At 45.3% G+C, this 22,134-nt stretch overlaps 1 protein-coding gene across 1 annotated transcript in view; it reads right to left on the minus strand.

Moving 5' to 3' along the window:
- The window catches only part of HAPLN4 (hyaluronan and proteoglycan link protein 4), a 126,287-nt gene that overhangs the window by 49,501 nt on the left and 54,652 nt on the right, over positions 1–22,134 (minus strand). The window contains exons 6-8 of the mRNA XM_063914563.1: positions 19,676–19,800; positions 19,488–19,592; positions 15,172–15,264 (exon numbers count right to left, since the gene is read on the minus strand). Of these exons, the coding sequence (XP_063770633.1) occupies positions 15,172–15,264; positions 19,488–19,592; positions 19,676–19,800 (323 nt within the window). The remainder of the gene's footprint in view (positions 1–15,171; positions 15,265–19,487; positions 19,593–19,675; positions 19,801–22,134) is intronic.

Genomic DNA, 22,134 nt, shown 5'->3' on the forward strand with positions numbered 1-22,134 from the left:
CCATCCAGCGACCTCGGTGCAAATTTTAGGACTAAAAATAATATTGTGAGGTGTGAGGTGTTCAGAATAGACTGGAAATGAGTGGAAATTATGGTTATTGAGGTTAATAATACTATGGGATTAAAATGACCCCCAAATTCTATGATTTAAGCTGTTTTTTAGGGTTTTTTGAAAAAAACACCCGAATCCAAAACACACCCGAATCCGACAAAAATTTTTCGGTGAGGCTTTGCCAAAACGCGTCCGAATCCAAAACACGGCCGCGGAACCGAACCCAAAACCAAAACCCGAAAAATTTCCGGTGCACATCACTAGTACTAACACTGCATACCAAAAACACCTTACAAGACCTGCTGTTTTGGAGATGCTCTGACCAGTCATCTAGCCATCACAATTTGGCCCTTGACAAAGTTACACAGATCCTTACGCTTACCCATTTTTCCTGCTACAAACACATCAACTTCAAGAACTGACTGCTCACTTACTGGAGCTATGACAAGATTTGTATTCATTTTGTTTGCCTACTCTTGTGGATTTGTAGACTTTTACAGGCAATAATACATAAGGAAGGAACTTTTTATGAGATTTAAGAACATGGAATAACAAAGCAACTGCAAATATACTTGTTAGATTTTATGAAAACCATTCCCAGACAGAAACCCAATGTAATGTGTGTTATTTTAGAAGAGTGGAGTGGTGAATGATTATTGTACACCTCTTCACTCATAAATGGTGACACCACTTCTTTCAAGTTGCAGTTATATTGAACTCATCTCAATATAATCTTTGTGCATTATACAGTAATACAAAAAAAAAAAAAGAGTGGACAAACTGAATTTTTTTTGGTTGGTTATTAATTGAGGTTTTTTCATGAAAATCTCAATTAAAAAAATGTCTAGAAATTGTCATCAAGCAATAAAAAGAATACGACATTGAGAGTACAGTAAATTTTTAAATACTTTATTGCATGTTTATAAGAATGTGTCTTGTGGGGCAGTGTCAGATATATATGCCTTCAGTTTTTTTTATAAATACGTAGGACATGATTGTACAATTGTGATCCTTTGAGTATGCCATCTGTAGCAGAATGTAATGTGCCACTCAAAGACCTCCCCCAAACTCACCGAAAGAAATGAGAACTTCCTCATTTCTAAGTACCTACCCTCCTGCTATGTGATTCACACCGATCGCACCTGGCTGCTCCAGCAGTCATTGTGTCGGCAGTGTGCTACCAGAAGAGATATGTCGTGGAGGAAAGAGATGTATCCTCCCTCAAATGTACCAGATATCACACTAGTCATGCTGCCAGATATCACACAGCTACTGCAATGACAACATGAGGAAGCACTGGTGATTGGTGTAACACCATATCCCTTTTTGCTGTAATTATTCAGTGAGCAGGATCGCTGTGATTGGTGAGGACACGCAATGTAGAAACTAGAAAACTTGAATTGGACAAGTTTTATATGTTACTAGCAATCAAGTTAAAAAAACAAAAACAAACCACAAACACAAAGTCATTTTTACTTCTTATTACCCAATTTTATGGTAGGGTCTCTTCTGAGGTCAACATGTCCTTTTGTGTTTCTTCTGCAAACTTTAAAAGATATCCAAGTCACAGTCTGAAACCTTATAAACCACAAGGAGCCCAGTTCACCTTCAACATCTATGGGCTTATTAAAGACAACTGAGACACTGCAGTCCTATTCACTCCCCTCACTGATCCTTCTTGCCTTCCTCTATAGTCTGTTTGGTTTCTTTCAGGAAGTAAGCTGGATTCTGGAAACAGCGGTAGGCCAACAATTGTATTCCCAGGGTAAACACAACATTCAATATCATAAACTCCCACCAAGTTTCTCTGGGAACACGGTAAGTATATGGGGTTCGGTGATAGATTGAAGATCCAATGTGAGCAAACTGGGCCTAGGAAGAACAATGTTAAAAGAATACAGCATTTATCATAAATATACGCTAGGTTATCACAATTGCTTAATAAATATCATAACATATTAAGGCTTCCACTACTAGGGAGCTGGGAGAGACGTAACGCTACAGAAGAGGGGAGTTCCTTTACTAGTACTACAGTAAGTTGACTTGTGTTACTTACCTGTGCCACTGCACCAGCACACATAATTGTCCAGTCCAACATCCAGGAACAGCCGGGAACCAGCAGACCATAGATGAACACACACAGACATGGAAGTAGGTAGAACATATACACTAACATCTGGAAAGAATAAATGTGTGTCATGTCATACCAGTTCTATTAATATCTTTAGGTATATATATATATATATATATATATATATAATATATGGTATCGCTAAAACAAACATACCAATTAGAATGAACAGTCAAAGGGAAACATTATGTATAAGAACCTATACATACATGTACATATTATGGGGGGGGGGATTCAATTAGTGCTACTTTTCGCCTGTTTTTAGGTCGAATTTACATTCGACCTATTCAATGCCGTGCCATTTTTTCGACTGGACTAAAAATCTGTGACTGGCGAAAACCACGTGTATCAGCGACATGTGTTTTGGTGAATTTGTGGGCGTTTTTACTTGTTTTTGGTGCAATTTTCGCCCACGCCGATTCAACGAAAACAAAAAGTGTAACAGCATGGGCGAAAATGGATTAAAAAATGGGCGAAATTGCCTGCAATTGAGTACCCTGTGTAGAATTAGTGCCGTTTTTTTCGAACAGTCGGAAAAACGGAACTTAATTGAATACCATATTACCTATGTATATTTTTTTGAGTATTATTGAATTTACTGTTAACCACTTCCCATGCACCAAACATTGGATATATGTACTGTTGCACCAGGCATAAATCACATTAGGGCATAGCTTTACATTAAGAATTAGAACCTAGAACCTAGAACCTAGCTCTTCTCCTTGCTAGGTTAAATCTGCTTCTGCCACAAACTTTCATATTACCATCATTGTGTTTCTAGGGTTACACAAAAACCGAGAAAGTAACTAGGAGAAAAATAATGAATACTTTTCTTTGGTTTTCTTTTGGGTTTTTTTGGGGGTTTTTTTACCAAAAGGCCAGATTTTCCATATTCAATGGCTGTAAAATGAAAAAGATACTTACAGGGCCTTGCTGCAAAAAGAGTAACCCTCTCAGTTCCCAACTATAATATAAGATTCTTCAGCACAGACTACCAAATAGAAATGTATTCCCAGTGCCATCGACATAACTAAGCAGGATACATGTATTCTAATCGGTCAAGTATTAAATATCTTCAGCCATGAAAGGGCTCAACTGAAAAAATAGGATTTTAAATACCTACCGGTAAATCCTTTTCTCGTAGTCCATAAGGGATATTGGGGACACATTAGTATGATGGGTATAGACGGGGTCCAAAGGAGCCAGTGCATTTTAAATTTCTTCCACTGGGTGTGCTGGCTCCTCCTCTCTATGCTCCCTCCCACAGGCAGTTATAGGTAAAACAGTGCCCGAAGGAGAAATTACATACTTGAACACGAGAAGTGTGGTAAGATTTATACACCAGCACACCATAACATAACTGGGCCAGCAACATCTGACAACATAAACAGCAATGGCTGAACAAGTAACACCTAACAGAGAACCTGCAGAAAGTCACTGCACAGGGACGGGCGCCCAATATCCCTTATGGACTACGAGAAAAGGATTTACCGGTAGGTATTTTAAATCCTATTTTCTCTAGCATCCATAAGGGATATTGGGGACACATTAGTACAATGTGGATGTCCCAAAGCTTCCATAAGGGGCGGGAACGTGCGGAGACATCTGCAGCACCGCCTGCCCAAACTGGGTATCAAACTTGTAGAACTTCACAAAGGAGTTCTTCCCCGACCAGGTAGCGGCTCGGCATAGTTGCAAGGCCGAGACTCCACGAGCAGCCGCCCAGGAAGAGCCCACCGATCTAGTAGAGTGGGCCTTTAGAGACGTAGGAACAGGTAAGGCTGCCGACACATAGGCCCAGGGCCGTCTTAACAGCAGTGTAGGCACGCGGGCACAGTAATGCACTGGGCCCCCACCCATCCTCCAGCGGTAGGGGTGAGGGGTGCTATCAGTGGCAGCTTTGATGTCCCGCGGGCGGTAGGGGGTGTTCTATCTTCCGCTCAGCAAGTAGGACCTGGAGCAGTAATTTCTGCTAATTACTCCTTTACTGCACAGATGGGGCTAAACTGTAGAAGGGGGCATTGGGCTGAATGAAGAAGCCCTGGTACATGACTCCCAGGGTGGTAGGGAGTGTTTAATATGTAGGGGATGGGTGGATAGTGGAGTGGGCTTAATATTTATCATTTTCTGGTGGGAGGTCAGCTTGCTTGTCTGCAGATATCTCAAGTTCCTGAAAATATATTTCCTAGCTTTGAATGGGTTAAAAAAAACTAGAGAGTCCCACCTTTCAGAAGGTTCTGGGGACTTGGCAATCAGAGTTCAGGAGCCAGAGCAATTCACTAATGAAAATCTAAAACTGCATATTAGGCGTGTGGAGCTGGAGCAGAGACCAGCTGCTTGAAAGCTGATATCTCTGGTTCTGGGCATAGTAGAGACAAGCTGCCAGTGTCCACCAAAAGGGGAGAGTCCCAGCTTTAGGATTATACCCTCAGAAAAACTGTAAGTCAGACAGAACCCGAGATATCTGGCTGGGAAGAGCAATTAACAAGCTTGGATGGGGACCACTGCTTTCAAGTCAGATATCTCCGGTTCCCCAGGGCCGATTTTCAAAAATCTGGTACCCCTGGAAAGTGGGGACCCTCAGCTATCAGCCAAGGACCCTTATACTCCTGAGGCCCTTGGGCAAGAGCCCATTGAGCCCATACGATAAGACGGCCCTGCATAGGCCTGTTGGAAAGTAAGTCGAATCCAATGAGCAATAGACTGCTTTGAAGCAGGGCAACCCTTCTGTGCATCATAGAGCACGAACAAGGAATCAGTCTTTCTGATCCAAGCTGTACGCTTGACATAGATCTTTAAGGCACACAGCATCCAATGCCTCCGCAGGAGTAGAAGTGTCAGAACAGGACGGAACCACAATAGGTTGATTCAGATGAAACGCGGAAACAACCTTCGGCAGGAACTGCTGTCTAGTCCGGAGCTCCGCTCTGTCCTCGCAAAAGACCAAATACGGACTTTTAGACAATAAGGCCCCCAATTCAGAGACATGTCTAGCAGAAGCCAGGGCCAGTAACATCACCGTCTTCCACGTGAGGTACTTGTATTCTACCGTCATCAAGAGATTCAAACCAGGAGGACTGTAGAAATCGTAATACCACATCCAAATCCCAAGGTGCCGTAGGCGGCACAAACCGAGGTTGGATGTGAAGAACCCATTGCAAGAATGTCTGAACTTCAGGCAGTCTAGCCAACTTCTTTTGGAAGAAGATTGAAAGAACTAAGATTTTGAACCTTAATGTATCCCAGACGTAAGTCTTGATCCACTCCAACCTGCAGGAAACTAAGCAATCTTCCCAAGTGAAAATCAGCAGATAGATATGTGCGTTCCTTGCACCAGGAGACGTATCTCTGCCAGATATTATGATAGTGTTTTGACGTAACAGGTTTTCTGGCTTGCACCATAGTGGCAATGACCTTTTTGGAAAGTCCCTTGTGAGCTAGAATGTTTCGCTCAACTTCCATGCCGTCAAACGAAGCCGCCGTAAGTCCGGGTAGATAAATGGTCCTTGTTGAAGAAGATCTCTTCTGAGTGGTAGAGGCCAAGGGTCTTCGACGGACATGTCCAGAAGATCTGCGTAACACGTTCTCCGGGGCAAGCAAAATTGCTTGTTCTCCTTGATGCCGGATCTTCTTGAGCACTTTTGGGATCAACGGAATCGGAGCAAATATGTAGACCAGCTGGTAAGGCTAAGGCGACGTCAATGCATCCACTGTGCACGCCTGAGGGTCTCTGGTTTCCGAGCAATAGGAGCAAAGTTTTTTGTTGAAGCGAGAATGTGTTATGAGCCACGGCTGTGGCTCATTCCTGTTTTGCATTTTTGTTCTGTATTTTATGTTCCCCGTGGGTGTCATGGGGTGCTCGGAGCTCACCCTTAAGGAGGGGATACTGTTATGAACCACAGGTAGTGGTTCATTCCTATTTTATGTTTATAAAGTTGTCTTGCATGCCAGGATTTCCCGTTGCTCTGTTTTAGAATACTCTTGTCTGCTGCCGCTGGTGAGTCTGTGTAATTGCAGCTTGTTCCCATGTGTTCAGCCTCACCTGGCTGCTAATTGCATCTTGTCAGTTTAGAGTCATGCAACAGGGCAGCTGCATGTGATTATTAATTAGGCCTCTCTGTTATATGCTGGCTGTTTGCAATTCACAGATGCTGGTGATATTCCTTGGTTTGCAGTCTGCTTGAAGTGTGAGCTGGTTCCTGTCAGTCCCTGTGTTGATTCCTGTGTCAGTCCCTGTGTCGATTCCTGTGTCTGATCCCGTGTCCTGCTGTGAGGCGTTCCTGCCCTGAGGTCAAGTGGCTTTGCCTGTCCCTGGTCAAGTCTTCTGGCTTCCTGGTGTCCACCGGTCTGTCGTTTGGGATTCTGCCTGTCCTCCAGTTCTGAGAGTCGGTGTCGGCAGCATTAGAAGTTCCTGTCCGTTTGCCAGTATTCGTACCGGTTCCGTGAGTAGCGGCTCTCCCGCGTCCGTTGGCCTAGGCCGCTGTATTCCATTATTGTTTCTGTCCCTGGTGTTTTGCAGAGGGTTCTGCTTATGCTGTCACCGCCGGTACACAAAGGTATTGTGTCGGCGTGTGATCAGCATTTCCTTTGTTGTTCTTTTCCTTTGGCGGTTTCTCCGCACATACTTTAGGTTTTTAGTTAGCTTGTAGCCCCTGGCCTGTTTGCTTAGTTAGAGGTCCTCTTGTTATCATTCTGCCTCGGATTTCCCTTTGTCTCTCATTAAGACCGGGGGGCACCGGAGTTGGGCAGACATAATCCGCCCTTCAAACGTGGCTGCCAAGGGCTCAAGAAACCATAGTCTCGCAAGGGATTTCCGATAGCACGGGTGAGACAACAGAGTTAGGGCGCCAGGGGCTATTCCCTTTCCATTCCCCTTTCCCAGCGTTACGTCCTGGTGCTCTGGACTCACTTCATGAACATCTCCCTTGTTCTGAGCACCAGGAACCTAACAGAATGCCATCATGTCGATCGGAGGCCAACCCCACCGGTCGATGAGCTGTTGAAACACTTGAGGATGTAGGACCCACTCTCCTGGGTGGAGATCGTGGCGACCCAGGAAGTCCGCCTCCCAATTGTCCACTTCCGGAATGAAGATTGCGGACAGTGCTAGTGCATTTCTTTCCGCCCAGAGGAGTATTCTTGATACTTCTTGCATGCAGACCCCGCTTTTTGTTCCCCCTTGTCGACTGATGTACGCCACAGCCATGGTGTTGTCCGACTGTACCTGGATTGCTTGATCCCGGAGCAGAAGGGAAGCCTGAATCAGGGCATTGTAGATAGCCCGAAGTTCCAGGATGTTTATCGGAAGTAGGGCCTCTTGGGCAGACCACTTGCCCTGGAACTGCACCCCATGGGTGACCATCCCCCATCCTCTCAGACTCGCATCCGTTGTGAGGAGAATCCAATCCTGAATTCCAAAGCGTCGACCTTCCTGGAGTTTGGAAGACTGCAGCCACCACAGGAGTGAAATCCCGGCCCGGGGTGACAGTTGAATCATCTGGTGCATCTGAAGATGGGAACCGGACCACTTGTTCAGATGTCCAGTTGAAAGGGTCTGGCATGGAACCGTCCATACTGGATGGCCCCATAGGAGGCTGCCATCTTTCCCAACAATCTTATACAAAGATGAATGGAAACTCGAACTGGTCGGAGAACCATGCAAACCATTTCCTGGAGAGTTCTCACTTTGTCCTCTGGGAGAAAATTTTTTTGCGCTACAATATCCACTAGCATTCCCAGAAACAGGAGCCGCTGAGACGGCTCCAGGTGGGACTTCTGTAGATTGAGGATCCACCCGTGGTGTGATATAAAGTGTATAGTGCGATCTATATGGAGCAGTAGGAGCTGCCTGGAACTCGCTTTTATCAGGAGATCATCCAGGTAAGGGACCATGTTGACCCCCTGGACCCTGAGCTGGAACATCATTTCCGCCATCACCTTCATGAACACCCTCGGAGCTGAAGATAGGCCAAAGGGTAACGCCTGGAACTGGTAGTGATCGTTCAGTAGGGCGAACCTCAGATAGGTATAGAAAATTGTTTGCATTTTCAAACAATTAAGGAGCGCTTATAAAATAATAGAATTTATTAAGCACATAAAATATAATTATTGCATAAAAATTATACACACTTTTCCAATATTCAACAATAAAAAAGTGGCAATGAGTAGAACATTTAAGCATATGTAGGCTCGTATTCCTGGATATTTAGTCACCAAAGTAGCGGTCCATTTCGAGAATTATTGTGCTGGTACTGTCCAGATTTGGTATACTAGTGTACTTAGGAAGTCCCAAATTGGTGTAGTAAAGGAGTGTGGTGAAATGATTATGCTCACCCACGTTTGTTCGAGTGACTAGCACTCGTCCTTATAGTGGCGCGGGTTCCCGTTAATTGCAGTGCAGAAAAGTGATCCTGACGTCTGCTGATATGCCCCTTCCTGAGATGTATCATAGGAGAGGCAGGGAGTCCGTGTAGGTACGTTCTGCCGACGAGGCTTTTTTAAGTACAGCGGCAGTTGATGTAATTGGAGCAGTCAATGCACTGCAATTGACGGGAACCAGAGCCACTATAAGGACTAGTGCTTGTCAGTGCCAGATTAATGTCCACATGGGCCTGGAGCTGAAATATAGGAAAGGCCTATTGTGTACCGCTGCAGCAGATCGGATTAAGGAGAGGGGAGCAGGGGATATGTTATCCTGGGCCCCACTCTCTCAGGGCTCCCTGTGCCTGCCGTCAACCACCAGCCCATTGCATTTATTTTTATTTTTTAAAGAAGTTCAGCTATGGGAGAGCCCCGATCCTATGTGTTCAGTGGTTTCCTTCATATTACAGAGAGCATCAGTGACCACTGTATACTACAGAGAGCATCAGTGACCACCATATACGACAGAGAGCATCAGTGACCACTATATATTACATTTCCAGCCACTGCAGTAAATTATAAAATGAACTGACTTCTTAGCTGTTGTCTGTTTAGAAAATTAAACATTGTAGCTGCAATGGCAGCACTGCACCAGGGCTGTAAGGGTTAACTTACTGCTTTGCAGATGTGCATGCTTGAGCAGATTTGGGTTTTACTTTTTAATTAAAAAATACAAATACACTTTTAAATAAAAAATATTTAGGATGATAAAAAATATCTGAAAAAAGTCTTTACATATAAAAATATATAAACCGCCCCCTATCTTATAAAACTAGTATATCATATACTACAGAGAGCATCAGTGACCACCATATATTACAGAAAGCATGTGACCACCGTATTTTACAGAAAGCATCAGTGTCCACTATATATTACAGAGAGCATCAGTGACCACTGTATACTACAGAGAGCATCAGTGACCACCATATACTACAGAGAGCATCAGTGACCACTATATATTACAGAGAGCATCAGTGACCACCATATATTACAGAGAGCATCAATGACCACCATATAATACAGAGAGCATCAGTGACCACCATATAATACAGAGAGCATCAGTGACCCCTGTTTACTACAGAGAGCATTAGTGACCACCATATATTACAGAGAACATCAGTGACCACTGTGCATCAGTGACCCCCATATACTACAGAGAGCATCAGTGACCACCAGAGCCATAACTAGACATTTTGGTGCCTATGCCAGAAAGACCATTGGTACCACCCTCCATATTTTATAAAGGGATGTGACCTCATGGGGAGGGGGCGTGGTCACATAATCGTACCAATTCACATTACAAAGTAGCGTCTGTTAGTCACATTACACCGCACAGTAGCATGTTAGTCACATTGCACCACACATTAGCGTCTGTTATATACTCACATTACAGCGCACATTAGCATCCGTTATACACATTACAGTGCACAGTAGCGTCCATTATATACTCACATTACACTGCACAGTAGCGTCCATTATATACTCACATTACACCACACCGCACAGTAGAGTACATTAGTCACATTACACCGCACGTCAGCCTCCGTTAGTCACATTACACCGCACGGCAGCCTCCGTTAGTCATATTACACCGCACGGCAGCATCCTTTAGTCACACTACACCCCACGGTAGCGTCCGTTAGTCACATTACACCGCACGTCAGGGTCCGTTAGTCCTATTACACCACACAGCAGCATCCTTTAGTCACATTACATCGAACGGTAGCGTCCGTTAGTCACATTACGCCACACGGCAGCATCCGTTAGTCACATTATACCACACAGTAGCGTCAGTTAGTCACATTACACTGCACAGCAGCGTCAGTTAGTCACATTACACCGCACAGTAGCATACGTTGGTCACATTACACCTCACGGCAGCATCTGTTGGTCACATTACGCCGCATTGTAGCATCTGTAAGTCACATTACACCGCACAGCAGCGTCCATTGGTCACATGATGCCACATGGTAGTGTCCGTAAGTCACATTACACTGCATAGCAGCGACCGTTAGTTACATTACACTGCACGGTAGTGTCTGTTAGTCACATTACACCGCACAGTAGCATGTTAGTCACATTGCAACACACATTAGCGTCTGTTATATACTCACGTTACAGCGCACATTAGCGTCTGTTATACACATTACAGTGCACAGTAGCATCCATTATATACTCACATTACACTGCACAGTAGCGTCCATTATATACTCACATTACACCACACCGCACAGTAGAGTCCATTAGTCACATTACACCGCACGGCAGCCTCCGTTAGTCATATTACACTGCACGGCAGCATCCTTTAGTCACACTACACCCCACGGTAGCGTCCGTTAGTCACATTACACTGCACGTAAGGGTCCGTTAGTCATATTACACCACACAGCAGCATCCTTTAGTCACATTACATCGCATGGTAGCATCCGTTAGTCACGTTACGCGACACAGCAGCATCCGTTAGTCACATTATACCACACAGCAGCGTCAGTTAGTCACATTACACTGCACAGCAGCGTACGTTGGTCACATTACACCTCACGGCAGCATCTGTTGGTCACATTACGCAGCATTGTAGCATCTGTAAGTCACATTACACCGCACAGCAGCGTCCATTGGTCACATGATGCCACATGGTAGTGTCCGTAAGTCACATTACACTGCATAGCAGCGCCCGTTAGTTACATTACACTGCACGGTAGTGTCTGATAGTTACATTACACCACACAGCAGCGTCCGATAGTTACATTACACCGCACGGTAGCGTCTGATAGTTGCATTACACCGCACAGTAGTGTCCGAATCACATTACACCACATGGCAGCATCCGATAGTTACATTACACCGCACTGCAGTGTCCGACAGTTACATTACACCACACAGTAGTGTCCGAGTCACATTACACCGCACGGCAGCATCCGATAGTTACGTTATACGGCACAGTAGTGTCCGAGTCACATTTCACCGCACGGCAGCATCCGATGGTTACATTACACCGCACAGTAGTGTCCGAGTCACATTACACCGCACAGCAGCGTCCGATAATCACATTACACCGCACTGCAGCGTCCGACAGTTACATTACACCGCTCAGTAGTGTCCTAGTCACATTACACCACATGGCAGCGTCCAACAGTTACATTACACCGCACTGCAGCGTCCGACAGTTACATTACACCACATGGCAGCATCCGATAGTTACATTACACCGCACGGCAGCGTCCGATAGTCACATTACACCGCACAGTAGTTTCCAAGTCACATTACACCGCAAGGCAGCGTCCGATAGTTACATTACACCACACAGCAGTGTCCGATAGTTACATTACACCGCACAGCAGCGTCCAATAGTTACATTACACCACTTGGCAGCATCCGATAGTTACATTACACCGCTTGGCAGCGTCCGATAGTTACATTACACCACACTGCAGCGTCCGATAGTTACATTACACCGCACAGCAGCATCCGATAGTTACGTTACACCGCACGGCAGCGCCCGATAGTCACATTACACCGCACAGTAGTTTCCGAGTCACATTACACCGCAAGGCAACGTCCGATAGTTACATTACACCGCACAGCAGCGTCCAATAGTTACATTACACCGCTTGGCAGCATCCGATATTTACATTACACCGCTTGGCAGCGTCCGATAGTTACATTACACCGGACAGCAGCATCCGATAGTTACATTACACCGCACGGCAGCGTCCGATAGTCACATTACACCGCACAGTAGTTTCCGAGTCACATTACACCGCAAGGCAGCGTCCGATAGTTACATTACACCACACAGCGGTGTCCGATAGTTACATTACACCGCACAGTAGCGTCCAATAGTTACATTACACCGCTTGGCAGCATCCGATAGTTACATTACACCGCTTGGCAGCATCCGATAGTTACATTACACCGCACAGCAGCATCCGATAGTTACATTACACCGCACGGCAGCATCCGATAGTTACATTACACCGCTTGGCAGCGTCCAATAGTTACATTACACCGCACGGCAGCCTCTGATAGTTACATTACACCGCACGGCAGCATCCGATAGTTACGTTATACCGCACAGTAGTGTCCGGGTCACATTACACCGCACGGCAGCGTCCGATAATTACATTACACCGCACTGCAGCGTCCGACAGTTACATTACACCGCTCAGTAGTGTCCTAGTCACATTACACCATATGGCAGCATTCCGATAGTTACATTATACCGCACGACAGCGTCCGATAGTTACATTACACCGCACGGTAGCATCCGATAATAACATTACACCGCACGGCAGCGTCCGATAGTTACATTACACCGAACGCAGCATCCGATAGTCACATTACACCGCACGGCAGCATCCGATAGTCACATTATACCGCACGTCAGCGTCCGATAGTTACATTACACCGCAAGGTAGTGTCCGAGTCACATTACACCGCACAGTAGCGTCCGTATACAGACTGGCCAGAATTCAATTGATTATCATGCACGATAGATTAAAACAGTATGCCATTAAGGTCACAGAACAAGCACACATAACTTTCCATGTTGGGATTTTGGGTGCTAACACAACGGCTCTGTGTGAGAAAGTCCTGGGCATAGGGCTACACAGCATATACTCCTTTGTACCTGAAACCGCAGCTGCAGAACAGCTCACAGATGACCCGGGCGGGAAGCACTGCAGTGTACTGTCCAGTGGACGGGGCTTAGAACGGCCCTGGGGTGTGGCTTCAGGCAACAAGGGCCTCAGCAGTGGAAGAACCAGGGGGCTGAGCTTATAATGGTCCCCCAGAGACACAGCTTGGGATGGCATGTGAGAAGAACTTTGAGCAATCGTGGGCACAGCTGTAGATGCACCAGGAGGCGGAGCTTATCGTGATCTGGGGAGGGGCTTATTTCGATCCTTGGTGTGAGCTTCATTGAGCAGTGACAGCTGCTGGCAACCTCAGAGGGGATAGGCAGAGTTTTGGCTTTCCGTTACAGGAGTCGAGTGAGGGAATGCTATAGGTGATGACAGGAGAAAAGTTTTTTTTTTCCTGTCAACACAATCTGAACTGCAGGGGATCTGTGGGCCTATTTTCAGTGGGGGGCCTGGAGCTGCAGCTCCATCCGCCCCATTGTTAATCCGGCCCTGGTGCTAGTCACTCCAACAAACGGGGGTGAGCATAATCATTTCCCCACATTCCTTTACTACACCAATTTGGGACTTCCTAAGTACCTCTCGATTTTTAGCAGACTGCGAGAGTGACTAGGGTTACATGCGCAACTCAGGGTAATTACAGGCAGCTCAGAATCATATGACTCTCAGCTGCACCTCCACTTATAACTGAGTAGGTGTTACTGGTGAGCAGCTGGGCAGTCACACCTAGGTAAGTAGTGGGCTATTCAGAGGTAAGCATATACATCGATCCAGCTACTTTCAATCTGATCTCCTGCACCAAGGATGGAGCTGATGCAAATGCATTCTGCTCAGCATGGCCATAACTAGGGATGTGTGAGCGATACCACAGCACAGGGCCCTTGGGGCGGCACAGTCACCACCCCACAGAACCTGCATGTGGCTTACAGGGTGCCTGGAAGGCCCTCATTCTGACCTGATCGCACGCTGCAACTTTTTTGCTGCCCGTGCGATCAGGTAGACGCCGCCTATGGGGGAGTGGATTTTTGCATAGCAAGGCTGCGATCGCTTGTGCAGCCGAGCTATGCAAAAAAGTTTTATGCAGATGAGGAGTAGGTCTGGACTTACTTACCTGTTGCAATCACTTCAGCGTCTCAGGTCCCGGAATTGACGTCAGGCATCCGCCCATCAAACGCCACGACACGCCTGCGTTCGGATCTCCACTCCCCGAAAATGGTCAGTTGACGCCCCGGTACGCCTTCCTCCTGTCAATCACAGTGCGATCACGGCAGCGATCATCTTCTTCTTTAATTCAGTCGCTGCCCGGCGTTCCCCGTTGCCGAGGCGCGACGCGCCTGCACATTGCACCCGCTGCGCATGCGCATTCTGGACCCGTTCACATGGCTGCGAAAAAAACAGCGTGCGAACCGGTCGGAATGATCGCCATAGTGCGGATCTGAATCAGGCCCTCCGTGTTCCATACAAAATACATTAACAAATATTTTTTTTAAAGTAGGTATGGTTTGTTATAGGCTGTTCACCAGTTCCAATTTTTGCCATCAAACTGTATATTTTACTTGCTATGGGCTATGATACAGCTCTGCAGGGATTCCTTGGTTACAAATGCAGGAAAAGAGCAGCTTTATATTTATCCAGGGCACACAAAATATAGAGCTTTTACTGATTACACATGATCAGAACGCAAAACACAAACTGAAGACAAAAAGATCAACTTACTATATATAAACTGCAGGATGGCATGTACTGTACAAACCAATAAATGAAAGTCAACTGAAGGTGGATGCCCAGTTAAAGAACGTCAACAAAAAGGTAATCAATTTCAGATGTCCAGCTAATTTAATTAAAAGTAAAAAGAGGGACAACTTCTAAATACAAATACAGAATATACAAACCTGCAGCATACAATAGATACAGTACAAGTGCACTTACCTGGACTTTGGGATAAGCCACTGGGTCCCTCAGGTATGGTTCATACTGGTAGATGTAGGTGAAACAGGTATCTGCAGGGCAGTCCAAGACCATCTGAACAGGCAAAAGAAGACATTTATACAAACATATATGTAGCGTTCTTTAATTGGACTTTAACGGGGATTCAATTAGCAATGGGCGCAAGATGCTAACTACCAACTATTGGGGGTCATTCCGAGTTGTTCGCTCGCTAGCTGCTTTTAGCAGCATTGCACACGCTAGGCCGCCGCCCTCTGGGAGTGTATCTTAGCTTAGCAGAATTGCGAACAAAAGATTAGCAGAATTGCGAATAGAAAATTCTTAGCAGTTTCTGAGTAGCTCGAGACTTACTCCTACATTGCGATCAGTTCAGTCAGTTTCGTTCCTGGTTTGACGTCACAAACACACCCAGCGTTCGCCCAGACACTCCCCCGTTTCTTCAGACACTCCCGTGTTTTTCCCAGAAACACCAGCGTTTTTTCGCACACTCCCAGAAAATGCCCAGTTTCCGCCCAGACACACCCACTTCCTGTCAATCACACTACGATCACCAGAACGATGAAAAAGCTTTGTTATGCCGTGAGTAAAATACCTAACTTTTGTGTAAAATAACTAAGCGCATGCGCTCTGCGAATTAGTAAGCGACTAATCGCAGTATAGCGAAAATCGGCAACGAGCGAACAACTCGGAATGACCCCCATTATTCCAGTACCTCATGACTTCTGATACCGCTATCCATAGAGGTGGCCAGGAAACTGCAATGTTGGGCTACTGATGTGTGTAGCTGGACACCACCATTAATTGAATTTGTACCTAAAGTTGTAATTATGAACATTCCCATTGTATTTTCTGGTATTTGAAGATAAACAGAAATCATATTGGGGCTGATGCAGTGTTGAATGCAAGTCCGTTTGCGGAGCATACGTTGCGTGTTTTCACTCTGTGCATGCCGATAACAACCATTAGTTACGACAAATCCTTAAAATCGCCCAGTGTGTACGCACTAGATCATTAACGGGAGGCGATCCCGCAGGTTGCTAGTGTACATGCAGCTCAATCTGGGGATGTTGCTAGCGATGCCATGTTGTCACGCCTGAGGGTTGGGTTTGACTTGGGCAGGCGTCTATGGGCGGAGCTAGCACAGAAGGAGTGTGAATTAAGAGAGGAGGCTTTAACCAGGTATTGTGCATGTAACTTGGCCCATGTGCTTAGAGGAATCGCTGGTGTTCTAGCAGTGATGAGCCTGAAGGAAAATATGACATGAGCAATACTTTATTAAATGAATAGAGTCCGCGGATCACTGCAGATTCTGTATTAAGAAGAGTTGATACCAGATTAGCAACTGGAATGCCTGTCCGACTGGGGGCCTAATTCAGACCAGACAGTAGCAGCAACTTTGTTAGCAGATGGGGGGGGGGGGGGGGGGGGAATAACATGTGAAGAGAGAGTTAGATTTGGGTGGTTTTTTTTGTTTCTGTGCAGGGTAAATACTGGCTACTTAATCTTTACACTGCAATTTAGATTTCAGTTTAAACACACCCCACCCAAATCTAACTCTCTCTGCAAATGTTATATCTGCCCCCCTGCAGTGCACATGGTTTTGCCCAACTGTTAACAAATATGCTGCTGCGATCAACTCTGAATTACCCCCTGGAACCGGAGTAGTGCTCAGTCCTGTGTACACACTGAGCGATGTAAGATATATGTCGCACCAAAACGTCATTTTGGTGCGACATCGCTCCAGTGTGTACCGAGCCTTATATAAAAAGAGTAGTATCATATTTGTTATTGAAAGAATAATAATAATAACAACAACAAAAACTCCCCCGGACAACATGGGTACCATGTACATATGAAAACACAGTCAAACATATGCACAGGTCTTTTTATCTGATCAGTTCTATATTAGGCCGTGCTTACTATGGTATTAATGTGTGGTAAAGCTTGCTAACAGTGGACCAACTTACTAAAAACAATGACAGCAAATAACTGTGGACGACAATAAATGTTAATAACTAGCAGTTTTGAAAAGGGATTACCAGTCATTGACATTAATTGGCATGCCATAACTCATTACCCAGATCTACGCCCAGGACCTAAAAGTAGCATACCAGATGCCCACCAAATCAAGGGCATCTTAACATATAGGCAGGGGATATGGTCGACACAGCTTAGGTCAACAGTCATTAGGTCGACAACTGAAGGTCGACACTGTCGACATGGTCAATAGGTCGACATGTACTATGTCTGCAGGTCAAAAGGTCGACATGAATTTTTCACGTTTTTATTTTATTTTTTGGACTTTTTCATACTTGACGATCCACATGGACTGCAACTGGGAACGGTAACCTGTGCCAAGCGCAGCGGTAGCGGAGCGAGGCACCTTGCCTGAAGCATTGCGAGCGGACACAGTGCACTAATTGGGGTTCCCTGTCACTTTACGAAGAAAACGACACCAAAAAAAGTCCAAAAACCCATGTCGACCTTTTGACCTGTCGAACTAGTACATATCAACCTAATGACCATGTCGACCTATTGTCCCTGTTGACCTAATGCATGTTGACCTTCCATGGTCGACCTAATGACTGTCGAGCTAAGTTGAGTCGACCCATACCCGGCAGGGCCCCATGACTCTAGGGTCCTAGGTGCAGTGGGGCTGGTGCCTCCAAAACTTCTTGGGAGGCAGGTAGAGTATGATGCCCGGCTGCTTTAGTTGTGAATTACACACAATCACAGCGGCAAAGCAGAATTCTCTGCCTGCTTCCCAGCCTGCAGCCAGACAGTGAATGGCTGCCAACATGCTCACTGTTGGATGACTGGAGCTATCCACAAATCAGAGTGCTGACAGCTATTCACTGTATGGAAGGATGTGGAGAGATGGCGCGGGACCACAGGAGGCGTAAGTTAATTATTATTTTTTATTTATTCCCGTGAATGGGTGGATAGGTACCCCAGTGTATTGCCCTGCACCAGAAAACTTCCAAACCACATAATATTACAGTGTTATAAACATAAGCGTGGAGCCAAAGCCGCCTTACATCACAACCACGCTGACTGTATCTGTTTGCATTTAAATGGGGGCATTGAGGGAAATATACAAAAACCTCTCACACTCCAGAGTGTCACTGACTACAGACTCTCAGAACAAAACTCTGGTAGCTTTGGCCCTGTCTCCTATTGCAAGTCTAGCCAGCACCAGAACACTTGTAATATACACAGTGGTTTTATTTACATGCATAACCCAACCCACAGAAACATTAATATAGATTGAGCAAGTGCTCCACCAACCACTCTGGCACCACTGATGCAGTTCACTACTACTTCCCAAAATTGTTGAATGTTGGCAAAGTTCTATAATGAGCGCGATAGTTACCTTCCTCTGTCTGCCACCTGGGACATTTGCCACTATTCTACCTGGAGAAGTTCACTAACATACTTTCTATACCTAGTAATCTTTCATGGCAATGCTGTTACTGGTGGGAATAGAAAATCCAGGGAACTTTTAATTTTACAGCCTGGAAAACGTTGTTATACCATAAAGATGTACATGGGCCCAGTCCTGTGGCAATCTCATGTTTTAGTGCATGAAAGTGTATGAGATGCTACATATGTTTGAATATTAGAAGATCCTTTTTTCATCTTGAACTACCCTGTATTCTGTGCATGCCATAAAAGGTTGATTAATTCATTGTGACTCAGCATCAGGCCTCGCTAATTAGATTATTGAATATTTACTCATGTCCTAATTTGACATCACACATTGGTAGATAGTAAGACAGAAATGAAGGAAGAACTGAAAATGTGTTTCCCCCATTAGGAAGCTTTACCCCCTGAACAGAAGTCCATTACATTATAATTACTTTAGCAGCAAGAAGTACAGGCACCATCAGGACCCCGCAAGGGCTGCATTAAACAGTTCTCACCGGAGAGTATACACTGAAAGCAGTGCCTGCCTGGATCACTTAGGCACCTGTCTATTAAAGGGCTAAGTCCAGAATATTGACAAGTGTTTCCTTATTGAACAGCAACTCTGCATACCAGGCCCCTGTGGGGATGACAACTGTGGGACTCCTGCTTTATATTACATCTTTGTCACTCAAAGGAGTAACTGGGCATAGTGCTGAGAAACATGCCTGCTTTCTAAGGTTCTACATTCAGTGCCCCATCATAATGTGCTCAATCTATAGAGCATTGTAAGAGCAGGCACATATGTTCCAGAGAACAGCATGATGTGGGCAAGTGGTGGCTGGTAGCCTCTCTGTTACAGACTGCCACAAGTGGATTATTCTCACACTTACCAGGCCCCTGAAGATCGTAAACACAATGGCTCCTAACAGGTATAAAATCAGAGCAATATCTATAGGGCGTTGAAAGATGTCTTCATTGTGTGCCACCTCCACCTGCTGGGAGAACAAAAACAGGCCCGTGAGCAGCACTTATCTGTAGGACACCATGGTTTGTAAGAACAATGCAGACATCCTTGTACCTTTTCAGCTGGGATTGTGGTAAAAGCATGCTTTCCTCTAAATATCCTCATCCCTGCCCAGAAAGGGAGAAGCAGGTAGGGAACATTAAGGATGAAGGCAGGTCGGACTTCAGTCCCATACTTTCCTAAAATAGAAACAACCGTAACACCATGTCATAATTTACTGCAGCAGGGAGACATGAATTCCATCACAAATAGACATGACCAAATAACCTTTGTGTGACATTCTAAAATGAGAGTGGCACTGATGGAGTCATGGGTCTCCTGTGAGATTTTATTAACATACAATAATAAATATTCACCCCCAGACCTCCTCTCTCTTATCTGGAAAGAGAATGTGATAAATGTCTCCCAGGCCGGTAGGACAAATCATTTAGTCTCATAACACTGCGTCTGCAATACTTCAAGACGGAGAGAGAATTGACAGCATAGGAAAGGAATGAGTTAAACATCTTGTGAGGGGTGGACCTAGCTGGAAGGAAAGTACAGCCCTTTGGGAAAAGGGGAGGGTTAGTATATATAGGGAAGGATAGACATCTTGTCTCTCTCTTGTTGGTGAAATTGCCTTCCCGCCCTCCCGCCCTGTTGGTAAAGGTTTCTGGCACGGAGTGCCTTGGCATTAAATTGTTGGCTGGTTTTATCGTTGGCTATTTATTGGCGGAAAAGAACGGCAGTTGGTGGTTGTATGGTAAGCTGTAGTGATTTACAGTTTGATTTGGTTTAGGTGCACTCACCTCCATCGACTTATTGGCCGCTTGACCACCTGTCCGGGAAGGCAGCGGCAGGGCACCCAGGAGCGGTGGGTAGTCACTGTGGGGGTGGAGTTGTCACCTATTACCGGTTTTTGATAGTTGTAGTAAAATTAGGATGGTTTTGAATTTTTTGTATTTTACGGTTAATTTAGGTTAGTAGAGCCGTTCTTTTTGCTGCCACCATATGCCGGCTTTATCGGCATCTTAACAAAGTTTTCATTTACAGGTTTGCTATGGTTAGGGTCAAATAAATAGCTAGCAATTTTTCTGCCAAATTCAAGTCTCCGTGTCTTTATTTATTGGGTTTAGAGGTAACGAATGCTTTACTTGGAATGAACGGGTCCACCAAATGTCACTAGGATGTTTATAGTTTCATTCCCAGCCTAATGAAATCAAACCTTGGCTTTTACAGTTTGTTCTGAACTATGACGGGGATAATACAGTAAATTCTGGTAAGGCTGAAAAATGGTAAGTGATTCAATCCATCAATATCTGTATCAACGTTTATTCTAACTCCATTCCAGCCAATGGAAGATGGCACAATTTCACAGTGATTATGAAGTCAGTAAAGTACTGTTCCATTTTCATTTGCAATTTGTGTACCATAAATACCATAAAAAATACTTATAAGCAATTATCATGTATTAAAATAGTATCTGACATTCTGTATGCTTTACTTATCAGCTAGACTACAGAAAGGTGATATCTATCTGTCAGAATAACATCTGCACGGATAGTAATCATGCGGAATCTGACATTATTCAATATGGTGTCGTAGGTCATAGCTTTAAAAAAAGATCATAGACAAGTGAGAGCATGCGGAAAAGTGTATCCCAGTGTGTACAACACTATAAACTATTTCTGTGCCTTATTTAGAGTCGCACGGCCACCAGATATGGCGGAGATGTATCAAGCAGTATTAAGAGTGTAGAAGGGGAAAAATCACCGGTAGCAGCCAATAAGCTTTGAGGTAGTGTTTATCAAGTGCACTGCAGAAAATGATAGGTAGAAGCTCATTAGTTGCTATAGGCAACGTCTGCACTTGGCCACTCTTTACACTGCATGATACATCTCCCCCTTAAATACCATATGCTAATTCGGCTATCAGAATGGTCCTTGTGTATAACCGCACCGCCCACTGCTTTCCCTGTACTCACCACAGCTGACATCATAAGTGTTGGCGCTTCCACCTACCCAGTGCTTAAAGTGGTCCTAGAGAGGTGGTGGAACTCCCCCCCCCCCCTCCCCCCGGCGCCCATGCAATAACACGTGCGCCCCCCAAAAAGGGGTGTGGTCTCAAATCGAAAGGGGCGTGGTCACACAATAGTAATAATGCCCACAGTAGTAGCACCCCTAATACACATAATGCCCACAGTAGTAGCACCCCGTAATACACAATGCCCACAGCAGTAGCGCCGCTTTTACAATGACCACAGTAGTAGTGCTCTTTATGCAATGTCCACTGTACTGGTAGTGCCCCTTATACAGAGCCCATAGTAGTGGTGCCCCTTATGCAATGCCCCCAGTAGTAGTGCTCCTTATGTCCCCAGGAGTGATGACCCTTAAGCAGTGCCCCCTTTACAATGCCCTCATTAGTAGTGCCCCCATTAGTAATGCCCTTAATGGAAATGCCCCTGTGTAGTATTGTCCCCAGTAGTAATGTTGCCTGTAGTAATGCCCCCAGTCATTTAGCCCCCTGTAGTTTAG

The sequence above is a fragment of the Pseudophryne corroboree genome, chromosome 1 (genome assembly GCF_028390025.1).
Source record: "Pseudophryne corroboree isolate aPseCor3 chromosome 1, aPseCor3.hap2, whole genome shotgun sequence".
NCBI lineage: Eukaryota > Metazoa > Chordata > Amphibia > Anura > Myobatrachidae > Pseudophryne > Pseudophryne corroboree.